Source organism: Solanum dulcamara, chromosome 11 (genome assembly GCF_947179165.1).
Source record: "Solanum dulcamara chromosome 11, daSolDulc1.2, whole genome shotgun sequence".
Taxonomy (NCBI): Eukaryota; Viridiplantae; Streptophyta; class Magnoliopsida; order Solanales; family Solanaceae; genus Solanum; species Solanum dulcamara.
In genome coordinates this window covers 45,930,978-45,943,178 of record NC_077247.1, presented here as the reverse complement: position 1 = coordinate 45,943,178, position 12,201 = coordinate 45,930,978, and the positions used below count along the sequence as shown (strand labels likewise).

At 30.6% G+C, this 12,201-nt stretch overlaps 1 protein-coding gene across 1 annotated transcript; it reads left to right on the top strand.

Moving 5' to 3' along the window:
• Positions 1–11,282: 11,282 nt before the first annotated feature.
• LOC129873628 (precursor of CEP14-like) lies at positions 11,283–11,982 on the top strand. The gene has a single exon (XM_055948756.1). It carries the CDS (start codon positions 11,428–11,430, stop codon positions 11,713–11,715), a length of 288 nt encoding a protein of 95 aa, XP_055804731.1. The 5' UTR covers positions 11,283–11,427; the 3' UTR covers positions 11,716–11,982.
• Positions 11,983–12,201: the final 219 nt, after the last annotated feature.

The window sequence follows — 12,201 nt, the reverse complement described above, 5'->3', positions numbered from 1 at the left end:
GAATTATTACAATTATTGTGTTAATCCTAGTCTATGTAGATGACATGATGATCATTGGTAATGACCTCATGCTCATTCAAGAAACCAAAAAAATTCTGCAAGATACCTTTAAGATGAAAGACCTAGGAAAACTTAGGTACTTTCTTAGAATTGAGTTTGCCATATCCCAAGAAGGCATTGTAATGGAACAGAGAAAGTACTCTCTAGAAATCATCTTTAAAGCTGGACTAGGTGCTGCCAAACCAGCCTCTACACCCCTGGATCCTAATGTTCAATTGACAACCAAAGAGTATGATGAAGCTAATGGAAAAGGGAACGATGACAAACTAATGGAAGATACCACAGTATATAGAAGATTAGTTGGTAAACTCTTGTATCTAAATGTTACCAGACCAAACATCTCTTTTGCTACACAGACTCTAAGGCAGTTCCTACATCAACCTAAACAGTCTCATCTCAATGTTGCACTCAAGGTTGTGAAATACATAAAGGGCCATCTAGGATTAGGTTTACTGTTATCCAGCAAAAGTCACAAGCAGTTAAAAATATATTGTGAGTCATACTAGGAGCTTGTTTACATACTAGAAGATCAGTCACTGGATTATGGTTAAGCTGGGAGACTGAACTAGCCCTTTTATATTGGTTATTGGAACACTAACACTTACTAAAAAGAGTTTTCCTTGGTCTATAAACGGGAAGGATGAAAGCGAGTCAGTATGCTAATTCCTCATCCGCAAATCAGCCCTTCCCGTAGGTTCTTGAATCAAACATTCGATATCCTTTTCCTTCTGCGGCGAAATGGAAGAAAAGTAATGAAACCTGCGATAAAAAACCATCGATATGTGGGGTGATCGAATCGACTCATCTACAACTCATCTTTGAAAACAAGATGCGGACTCATTGATATCTTGGAAATCTAAACAGCAGGAAATAATATCTAGAAGTTCAGCTGAAGCAAAGTATAGGAGCATGGCTAGTGCAGTAGCTAAAGTGGTATGGATAGTCAGATTGTTCAAAGAACTGGGAGCTGAGGTTCGAACACCAGTTACCATTCACAGTGACAATAAATCAGCAATTCAAATTGTTGCAAATCCTATACTATATTAAAGAACAAAACACATAAAATTGGACTGCCATTTCATCAGGGAAAAAATACAACAAGGGCTAGTTGAAAGAAAGTACCTTCATACCAAGGAGCAAGAAGCTTACATGCTAACTAAAGGACTGAGAAAGAATCAACATGAATATTTGTTATCCAAGTTTAGAGTATCAAATCTGTTCATACCCTCAAACTTGAGGGGGAGTACTAAAGAAGGTGTAACATTGGAAGGTTGGGGTTAATGTGTAAATAACAGAACCTAGAGGCTTAGTTAGCAAAAGTTAGTTAGATGGTTAGAAGGTAGTTAAAACTAATTTTGTATATATACATATATTTCACATTGAAGTTAATTAACAGACACATTGAAGTTAATTAACAGAGTGTTTTCTCTAATTCATATTCTCTCATTCTCTCTCAATGTAGAACATTCTAGATTCATGATAGTGTTCAATAAGATATCTCCATTGATGATATCTAACAAATTATTAAGTATCTATCATTCAAATTTATTGGCCTGACTAATTCATATCTATGTCATGTAGAGTCGATAAAAAGAGAAAGTGCTCTAAGAGACTTTCCATTTCCATATGATAGTCATGGCAAATGAATCGGTTGATAATTGAGCTAAATCTAGGTGTGTGTCGAAAATCAAATGAGTAGAGCTAATAAAAAAAGTTATTTAAGCTGCAATAAGTTTGATTAAAATGAGCACAACAATGAGTCGTAACCCAACCTACCCGACTATTATCAAGTTTAAATTTCTTTATTTGTTTTCTTATAATTTGTTTACTTACTTAACAAAAACTTCCTTCTTTATTATAACTTTATAAATAAATATCAAATACCAAAAATGATTTTTTGAAAAAATATTTTGAGAAGGTTTTTTATGAGTTTATTTGTGTTACATATCAACTAAATGTATTGAATTAAGCGAGCAAAAATAAGGTTAATTAATAAATAGGCATGTCAAATGGACTAATTTTATTAGTTATATTCTCAAAGCTTAAATTCGAAACTCGAGTCATGGACTCGCAGTAATAAGATTCATTGATCTTCCCTTTGTTGGAAAATCTTTAATTTAATTCTATGTATTAACGGGGATGTTCCAATTATTTTCATTCATTACAAGTCAATAGTGTCGGCCATCACCGGGCCACCTATGTTGTTTTATGCTCCTATTTATTAATTCTAGGGCCATAAAAATTCTTGTTAATTTTATGCTTGTTGAGGCACGGTCGGTCCTTATTGGACAATTGGGGCACAAATTATGGGGTAATGAAGGTAGAAATAATTTTGTGGGTTGATTTGAAGCATGTTATATGGACGTAAGATTAGGTACATTATACAGAGGAACAGTACTTCTCGAAAATTAAGTTTATATAAACAGTTTAAAAAGGAAAGTAAAGAGAGTCGACTTAATTTTAATTTTAAAAAAATGAGACTATATGTATATAATTTCTAAATAGTACAGTATAGTGTAAGGTAACTTGGTTTTATTGCATTTTCTGTTTTCAACTCTCTGAAATTGCATATACGTGCTATGTGACTAGTTTGGTTCGAGTAACCGTTGAATGAGCCCTCAAAAGCTTGAGGATTAGGCATTTGTGCTAAATCGACTCAAATCCACATTACAGTATATTTGTTTCTCTTATTTATATTATTGCTCGATTATATATACTCAAAAAATAATTAAAACAATAATATGATCTCTATGGCGTGACGTACTGAACATGTTTTGCTAGTACACTCACGAAGGAATGGCCTCCAAGTCTTAAGAAGACTAAATTGCATTGTTTTTGTCTTCCTTCTAGCTCGTAAAGACAAAAATAGAGGTAAACTAATAAAAGAATAATGAAAATTAATCAATTAAAACATTATTATACAATCGAAACAGTACCCTTGGGAATATGACAATTAAATAAAATAAAAGAACCAATCAACGCAGTACCCTTGGGAATATGACAATTAAATAAAATAAAAGAACCAATCAACGCATATGGGTTGTCACTTAAAGTGACAACCACTGCCACTATTTTAGAGAGTTTGTCTTATGGACATAATTATTATTTAAAATTTTGCAAGAAGATTTAGATCAAGGATTATCGTTGACTTTTTAATTTTAAATAAACAGGAATACCATTCAAAATACTAAGAAGGTATAAAAGAAATAGCTTGATCACTAGGGACCATACAAGTTAGCATGGCAAAAATTATATTTTCTCTTATTACTTTTCCTTATAAGACTTATTACGTGAGTGTAACTACTGGATGATTGCATGCATAAACAATAACAATATGTGATTTGTTTATTTCATTTTTCAGTTAGAAAAATTCAAATTTGTAATCCAAACTTAAGTTTAGGTAGATTTACTTAATCTAATCCCGTGAAATCTATGGTATTATTAATGGTAGGTGCTTAGAATATTTTTTAGCACAAGATCAAGGAAATTAATCATGTACTCTATGATATTGGTATATACCTAATTGACCATTTAATTTTTAAAAAAAGACGCGTGCTTAATAGTTAATATTTTTCTCTGTTGATTATTATTATTATTTAGCATATCATATCTACTTCCTAACCGGAAATGTACTTCTGTTTTTTGTTTATAATTGAAAAATACAAGAAGATTAATTCAAGCATGCCTCTAAACATTTCATGTGCTCGATTAAAAAACAAGATTGGAATGAATCCCGGAATAGAACTTTTATTTTTTATTTTCTTGATTTAGTTGGTAAGTGTTATATATTGACCAAAAGTAAATATATATATATATATATTCACGGTATGTATCGTCCGATTAGGACCAACAGATTTTACAGATTGTCTTTTTGGTCTTTGGGTTACACCATCATCCACGAGATAAAAAAATGTGTGTACCATGTGAATTTATGTTATGTCTTATGCATCTCTTTACTTTCTTCTTTCATTTTAATGTGGGATTCGCCTCAGATATCATGTGCACTATTTTTCAAAAGCTTGTCAGCCTAAAATTTTGTCAGTCCTACTCTATGATCCACCCTCATTGGCTCCCACCCCTCTTAAAGACTCCACCTTTTCATTGAGGTCTTCCCCTATCATTGTAGTGAGTGAGTGTTCGACTGAAATATAATATTTATTACGATTCAAACCCATGACACGTATTGTGCACTTTGACCTAATAGGCCTCATATATGTCTCTTAGGTTATGCCCTGATCAGGCTCAAACACAAGTGTACCATCTACTGAACCTATGTTATGCTCAATGATTTATTATATTTGGAAGGTGCTGTAAATTACAAGAGTAAATAGTCCATTTTCTCAAACAGATTGTTAAGAAAAGGGAAAGCCAGCTGTTGATTTATGTGTCTGCCGGCTTAAGCGAGGAAGTTAAATTTAAGGGAGAAATTTGTCCTAACTCTAATTAAGGTTTGAATATTTTTCTAGCTAGTACGTACTAAAACATTACTCTTATGTTCCCCCCAATAATAGTATTATTCTGACACATTTATTAAGAATTCATTTGATGGGATTAATCATATAAAGGAAATGTGACTAAATTATGCGTACGTATAAATGAATTATTGATGTGCATATGCCTTCTTAGGGCTGTATTAATGTATTCGTACAATTTCAGAAAAAAAACTAATGACTTATTAGTTCGACAAATATTTTGAAACAATTTTTTTTGCTATCGAATGATAAAAGGATCTAAATAAGTATTAGTAATTATAAGAACAAAGAAAATTGCAAGAATATTAACTCCATGTCGATAACATTAATTAGACTCGTATTTGTTTTTCTCTTTTTTAATGCAAATTGTAGCCGGTTAATTAGATGCTAATGGCATGGAGACGACAGCAACAAAACAAAGGCCAAGTTTTAAGCTTGTTTTTTGGTAAATAGATCTTTTTTTGTTTTGTGGTGTCCTGGCACAACCAATCTTGCTTAATTAACTTAATATAATTATAATGGTACGGTAAGAAAAGTTTATGATAAGTTAATTAACTGCACGCGTGGAGTGGATGGACTATAACTTTTGATTTTGATCTATATTCGTTTATCTCACTTAAAGTTGGAGCAGTGGAATTTAAGGTTTTTCGGTGAGCATTGTTAGTAATCTGTATTGTAAAACGTTGAAAAAGTAACAATAATTTTTGGAACTAAAAAACAGAAACCGGACAGAAACTTAAAATAAGAACAGTATCTGAAAAATTATGTAAGAACAAAAATCGAGCCCACTGAATGCACAATATGTCCTTAAGAAATTATCCCCCTCAATGTACCCGAGGTTTTTTTGGAATCTTTTCTTCCGGGATAGAACTATTTACTAACCAAAATAGCGGTACAGCAAATTAAGGTGATTGCGAACCATTCGAATGCAGTATATCACTTTTTTTTAAAGAAGTGCAGAAAAGAAGAAGAAGATGATTATAAGGAAAAAAATCGCAATCAATTCTAAGGATCAACAGAAATATATAGCATGTTTGGAAAAAAGTTTGCAACTTTTCAGAAAAATGTTGCAACCTTTCGGAAAATTCCGCCTGTTGGAAAAAAGTTTGTAACTTTTCAGAAAAGGTTGCAATCTTTCGGAAGAAAATGTTTTAAATTAATCCGGGAAAGAAAGAAGTCGGGTCAGAATTTTTAATTAATTAAATAATAATTAATTAAAATTAAAGGAAATTTGGTCCAAAAATCAAATCCGAAGCCGAGCCAAACGGCGACGACGACGGCGCGAAGGGAGTTCTTGACCCTTTAACAAAATGAAGGAGTGCTTTTACTTTTAAGTAGGACACCTTTTCTTTCAACCACATATGTGGGACAAATGTTTATTTCATAAAGCAAGAGAAAACAACTCATTTTTTTCTCCACTTTTTTTCCCCTCAATTTCACATTCAATTTATTAATTAAACCCAACAAGCATCAAATCTCAGTTAAATGACTCACGATAATTTCAAAAATTGACTAAAAAGTAGTCTGCATAGGACAACATGAATAAAAGAAAAAACACGAAAAATGTTCATTACTTTTGACGAATTGTTTCGGCTATCGGCGGTAGGACAAGAAATTTTGTACATACACATAAGGTTACACGTGTGGGCAAGAATAATTAATTAAAGCGCTAATGAAACTTAGTAATCTACTCTCTATTCTTTTTACTTGTTAAATTTTGACTCGACACACCTATTAAAAAAAATAATTGATATATAAGTTTACCATTTTATTCCTATTAATTGATAGATTCTTAAACATATTTACTCATTATATTTTTCAAAGACATTAACTCTACGTAATAAATTGAGGATATAATAAGAAAAAAATATTATCTTTTCTTGATTTGTCAAAAATAACAAGTAAAAAGGAAAATTAAATTAAGAAACATTTTACAAGTAAATAGGAACGGAGGGAGTGTTTGATTTGGACTATACTACCTGATTAAATCCGTTTTTCTTGGTTAATTTGTTTACTTAATCACAACTGATGTTTGACTATTCACATTCATATGTTGTTCAAACACGTACCAATTAACTTTTAGTAAATTTAATTTCTTGTTCAATTAATCAGGTACGAAATCTATTGGTTTGATTAATTTTAATTTGAGTTGAATAGACCTACTGTAAAAAAAATAGACACTTTTATTAAATGATCGTAATTCTCAGGGCTCGAATAACTGTTATTATAAAATGTGTCATGACGAAATTGTCATAAAAGGGCAGCCCGGTGCACTAAAGCTCCCGCTATGCGCGGGGTCCGGGGAAGGGCCTGACCACAAGGGTCTATTGTACGCAGCCTTGCCTTGCATTTCTGCCAGAGGCTGTTTCCAAGGCTTGAACCCGTGACCTCCTGGTCACATGGCAGCAACTTTACCAGTTACTCCAAGGCTCCCCTTCCATGACGAAATTGTCATATGAGTAGAAATTTGCAAATCGTTGAATTTCAAGCAAATTGCCGAAGGGCAAGATCTTGGAAAAAGAATGAGCCCTTAATCTTCGCAGAAATTCAATAGAACCACTAAAGTCAATAAGAAGACCAAAATCCATAACAAGACAGAAATTAAGGTGAGCCATTGACTAAAGAGGATTTGGAGCATGTTGTTGACATTCATACTGTACATACCCATGTGATGGTTGAAATTTTGACAATAATTTACATCCAAAACAACTATACTATAAAAATTGGTACATTACTGTGGCTGTTGACTGTATCTTTTAGGTAAAATTGCAAATATAGGAAAATCGAAAGTGAAATGCAGAGTACCACTATATCTACCGCTCTTTCGGAGTAACTAAAAATGCAGACTTTCGGTGTGTTTGGTATGGAAAAAAATATTTTTCATGATTTTTTCAAAAAAATTAAGTGATTCAAAGGAATTTATATGAAATCTGAGTATGGGTGTAAGTGCGCGAGGAGGAGGGTGGAGGGGAGCAATTAGTATGAGATGTCATTTATGGAATTAGTTTTTCTCTTTTTCCTGAGAAATCATTTTCTAAAAAAAACTTATTTTCGTAAAAAAATATTTTATTCAACCAAACATAAATATATTGAACAATATTCCTTAGTACCAAACATCGAAATAGACACACTAGTATCGCTACTTGACTTTGCAATTGTCTGACAATTAAGCTTGGAGCATGAAAATATCGTAGCAAGGCTGTAGTATGTACTAGTTTATATTTTGTAGCTAGCTAATTAATTAAATAATACTTCTTTTATTTCATATTACTTATTCACGTTTTCTATTACACTCCCCTTACAAAAATCATAAACAAAAAGAATATTTTTACTAATTTATCCTTTTTAACTTTTTTAATACACTCTTTATTGCAATTAAGAATACAGGATTTAGGCAATTAATCAACTCTTTGATTAAATGTGTACATGAAAAAGATCAACAATGAAGAAACTCTTTTGGAACTTTAAAATATTTATGCATGTGATTAATATCATCTACACTTTCATAAAGAAACAATTTTAAGGGCAAAATAATAATAAAAAGTTAATTCTATTTTAATATGATTTCGTAAATTGACAAATGACTTTGAGCAAATACCATTAATAATGCAAGTAATATGAAATGGAGGGAGTATCATTTTCCCATTATGAGAAACTATAATTTTGGTCACGTAATTGAATTCTGTTGTTCCATGCCCTACCCAATTCATGAATCATGGGAGTAATAGGTAACAATGTTTGGTGACTTAAATTTGATTTTACTAAACGTCACGCTGTAAGAAACATGACTTCATACTTTTTCTACTTTTAGAATATAATTACTTTTATAACTTGGGTCATTAATATAAGTACGTGGCATATACTTAATTTGTTTTTAATTTTTTTTGATGTGATACCATTTTATTTTCTTGCGTGGGGTTCAACAAAAATAAAAGTTTCATCTCTTATTAAATGGTTTTTCAATGAACTTAATTTGCAGAAGCCAGTTAAATAAAAATCATTCTTTCTTTTTCGTGTTGATTATGGGCCACATCGATCAATGTGTTTAAAGATCGCTATTTGGTGTTAGGTAAAATGTACTGTAGACCCTACAATTTGATGTGTATTTTGATGCATTGATGTTTCTCTTTTAAAGAAGTAAATAAAACTCATCTATTTTAGAGGTTTTAATCTGAAATTAATTGAAAAGATAGCGGGGACTTGAGTAAATAAAATGGTCCTTTATTTATCACAAAATCCCAACTTGGTACTTTGTAATCTTATGCAGTTAATAGAATAACAACTATTTAATTTTATTTTTTAAAAAGGAAGATCCAAATTCCAAGCAGTAAATAATAGGATTTCAGACCGACACAATAAAATTCTGATTTCCCTCATTATATTTTTAGATCGAGGATTTTTAGTGCATGACAATGCTTACTTGCTTATATTAGTACTTTTCGTTTAAAGTCAGAATTATGAGATACGGTTTTGGTTTTCTTATTGCAAAATTACATAAATTATAGTATCAAGGAATTAGAGAACAATATTAATATTTCTTCTGTTTCACTCTTTGTCTCATTTTAACTTAATATGAAATTTAAGAAAAAATATTTAAAAAGTTGAATTTATTATTTTAATATTAAAAAACATGTCAAATATGTTAAATTATTTTTTAATTTTATGAATTTAAATACATTATGTGTAAAATTAAAATTAAAATAATATTTAAAGAAATCTTTTTAAACGGATTAAAAAGATAAAAATGACAAGCAAATTATAATAAAGGGAGTAGTACTTTTTCCTGAAATGGAAAAGGGAATAAAAGATAGGACAAATAAAAGGGCGGTAGCAGTGAAATAGCCGGTCGTTGAATTTTGACCAATTTACTTTCTTTGTTTTTTGGGGTAAACAGTAGTTTCAATTTATTTGAAAGAAAATGATTATTTTTTTTTTAATTGATTGAAATAATGGTTATTTTCAAAAAATTTAAGTACGTAAAATGTATTAAAATATTATTTAATTTTATAATTTAAATATGTCATATAGAAAATTGAGATTAAGAAGTTAACAAAAAAGAAACATAAATTCTTTTTAAAATGAAATAAAAAGAAAAATAGAAACAAAAACCGTGGGGGTAGTAACTTTATTGACCAATAGGGTGTGCAAAAATCGAAACGATCGATAAATCGAATCAAAAAAAGTATTATTGATTTATTGTTATTGAATTATTGGGTTAACGATTATTTAATAATTTTATAAAAAATAATTATTGAATTATCGGTTCGACATTGGTTTTATAATATTGGGTTATTGGTTTAGCCAATAATCCATAAAATTGCTACGATGGCGGCTCCAGAATTAGAGTATTTGTGTTAAAAAGTTTTTGTTATTGGTTAAACTGAAAACTGAACCGTTAAAGACCAAAAATTGATAAATCAAAAACTGATAACAAATATCCTATTAGTTTGGTTATAGTTTTAACGTATTGCGAAACTGAAAATCGATAAACTGAACCGATAATACTTAAAATCGAATTGAACCGATCGATGCATACCCTCAACAATGCCACTAAGAAACTATATTGAAAAGCTACTTGAATTTTTAGCTTGATGATGAAGGTTCGATTAACATTTTATAATTTATAATTTGCTCTTCATCTTTCCTTCCCCTACGCAACTTTATTTTTTATTTTTTATTTTTTTTAAAAAAAACACTATGGTGTTTAACTTTTGAGTACCGGAAATGTAGTTAAAATTAAATTAACCCATAATAAGATAATTATTTATATAACATATTTAACATTATACTTATAATTGATTAGATTGTCTATATTCGATTTGAAAATTAGCCGGTGGCTGAGCTCACTCTTCACCTAATTATTTTTCCACGTGTCTCTTCCATATTCCCATTTTACTGAAACAGAAAACCCTTTTCACGACTTAAATCTCAGATAAAACTTATTTTTTACTTATATCAACACGTTACTCTCTGAACGAATGAATAAAAGTCGGAACAAATTAAAGGGGTATAAAGTCTAAATTATGGTGCTGTAATCTTAATATATTCTGTTGAATCGAGTCACAACAACTTTTAATAACAAAAATAAAAATCATCGTAAATAATTTCCTGATGCCCCATATTCAATAAGCTTATTTTTTGAAATAAAAAAAAAGGTTTATTTTTTATATTTTGAAATTATTATTTCAATTAGTTCAAATTTGCATTGATAAGTTCGATAAAGGATAAACGCTACCTCAAAAAAAAAAAAGGATAAACGCTCCCTATTAAAAGGTTCTTCATTTTAAGACCTTAAACACATGAATCACAATTATTTTTATTAATGATAAAGTGATCTCCATCATCCAATCACATCCTCTAATAGAATCTACATAATTTACGTTTTTTATTTATTTATAAGAAGTAAAAGTGAATCAAAAAGATGGATTAAAGAATATAATATAGATAAATAAAAAATATGTTTATTAAAGAGCCAATAATATTTTTGCCCCTTTTCATATGTCCGTCCTCCTCAATAGGAAAAAGGGTGGACTCTACATTCCGCCCCTCATACCAAAAGAAAATTGTACACCCAAAGAAAAGAAAACGCAACAATTTCGGAAAGAAAAAAAAAATTGATATTGACTTAGCCCAACTAACTTGATCTCCACGCACTCCCCCTTCTTCTCTTCTCCCAAACCGTCACGCGTTCTTTTTTTCAATAAATAAAATCCCACACACCAAAACTCCATATATATATATACACTTCAACCTACCCCTTTCCCAATCCTCTCATATTTCATCTTCTCCTTTACTCAAATCACCAAAAACAACAGAAAAGAAAAAAAAAAACTTTTAATACCAGCAAAAACAGAGTCTTCAAAAATACACCTTCTTCAATTTTTTTTAATATAAAATGGCTCTTTCAAGGATTTCTGCATCCATTTTCTTGATGTTTCTATTGGTCTTAGCTTCTGTTTCATCATCAACGGAAGCAAGAAAGTTATTAAACTCGCATGAAGTGAAAAAAATACCAAATTTAGCCTCTCTATATCTAAATGCTCTGCCTAAGGGCACAGTTCCATCTTCTACACCTAGCAAAAAAGGTCACTCTTATACCACCGATGAAAAGCTTATCGCCCGTCACCTCGCTGCCATCGATCGGATTCTCCGGTCAGTTCCTAGCCCCGGAGTAGGCAATTAATTTAATAACAGGCATGCGGTCAGAGCCTTGACTCTTTCGGATATTCATGGTCTATACATGTAACAACCATTTTTTTTATATTACAGTTTTGGATTCATTTTCTTGATGGAGGGAATTAAATTAGGTCAGGATTCGTAAACATAATATAATGCAAAAAAAATGTACAGATGGAGACTTGAGAGTGATGATATAGGATTTTTATTTATTTATTTATGGAGTTGTACACAACTTATACTTTTAATTTTATTATTGTTGTTGTTGTTAGAATGATTTGATTTGATTATTGGTTATTTTGTTTCTTCAATTTTTACTATTGCAGAATTGCTTACAACTATTGATCTCTTCCTTATATTAAATTTTCAATTTATTTTTTTGCTATAGTATTGCAAAAATCAAACAATTTTATTGTTTTCTCCAACATTAGTCATATTGGGTGTGCTGGCAGTGACAATTTTTTTGAAGAAAATGGAAGATAAAAATAATGGT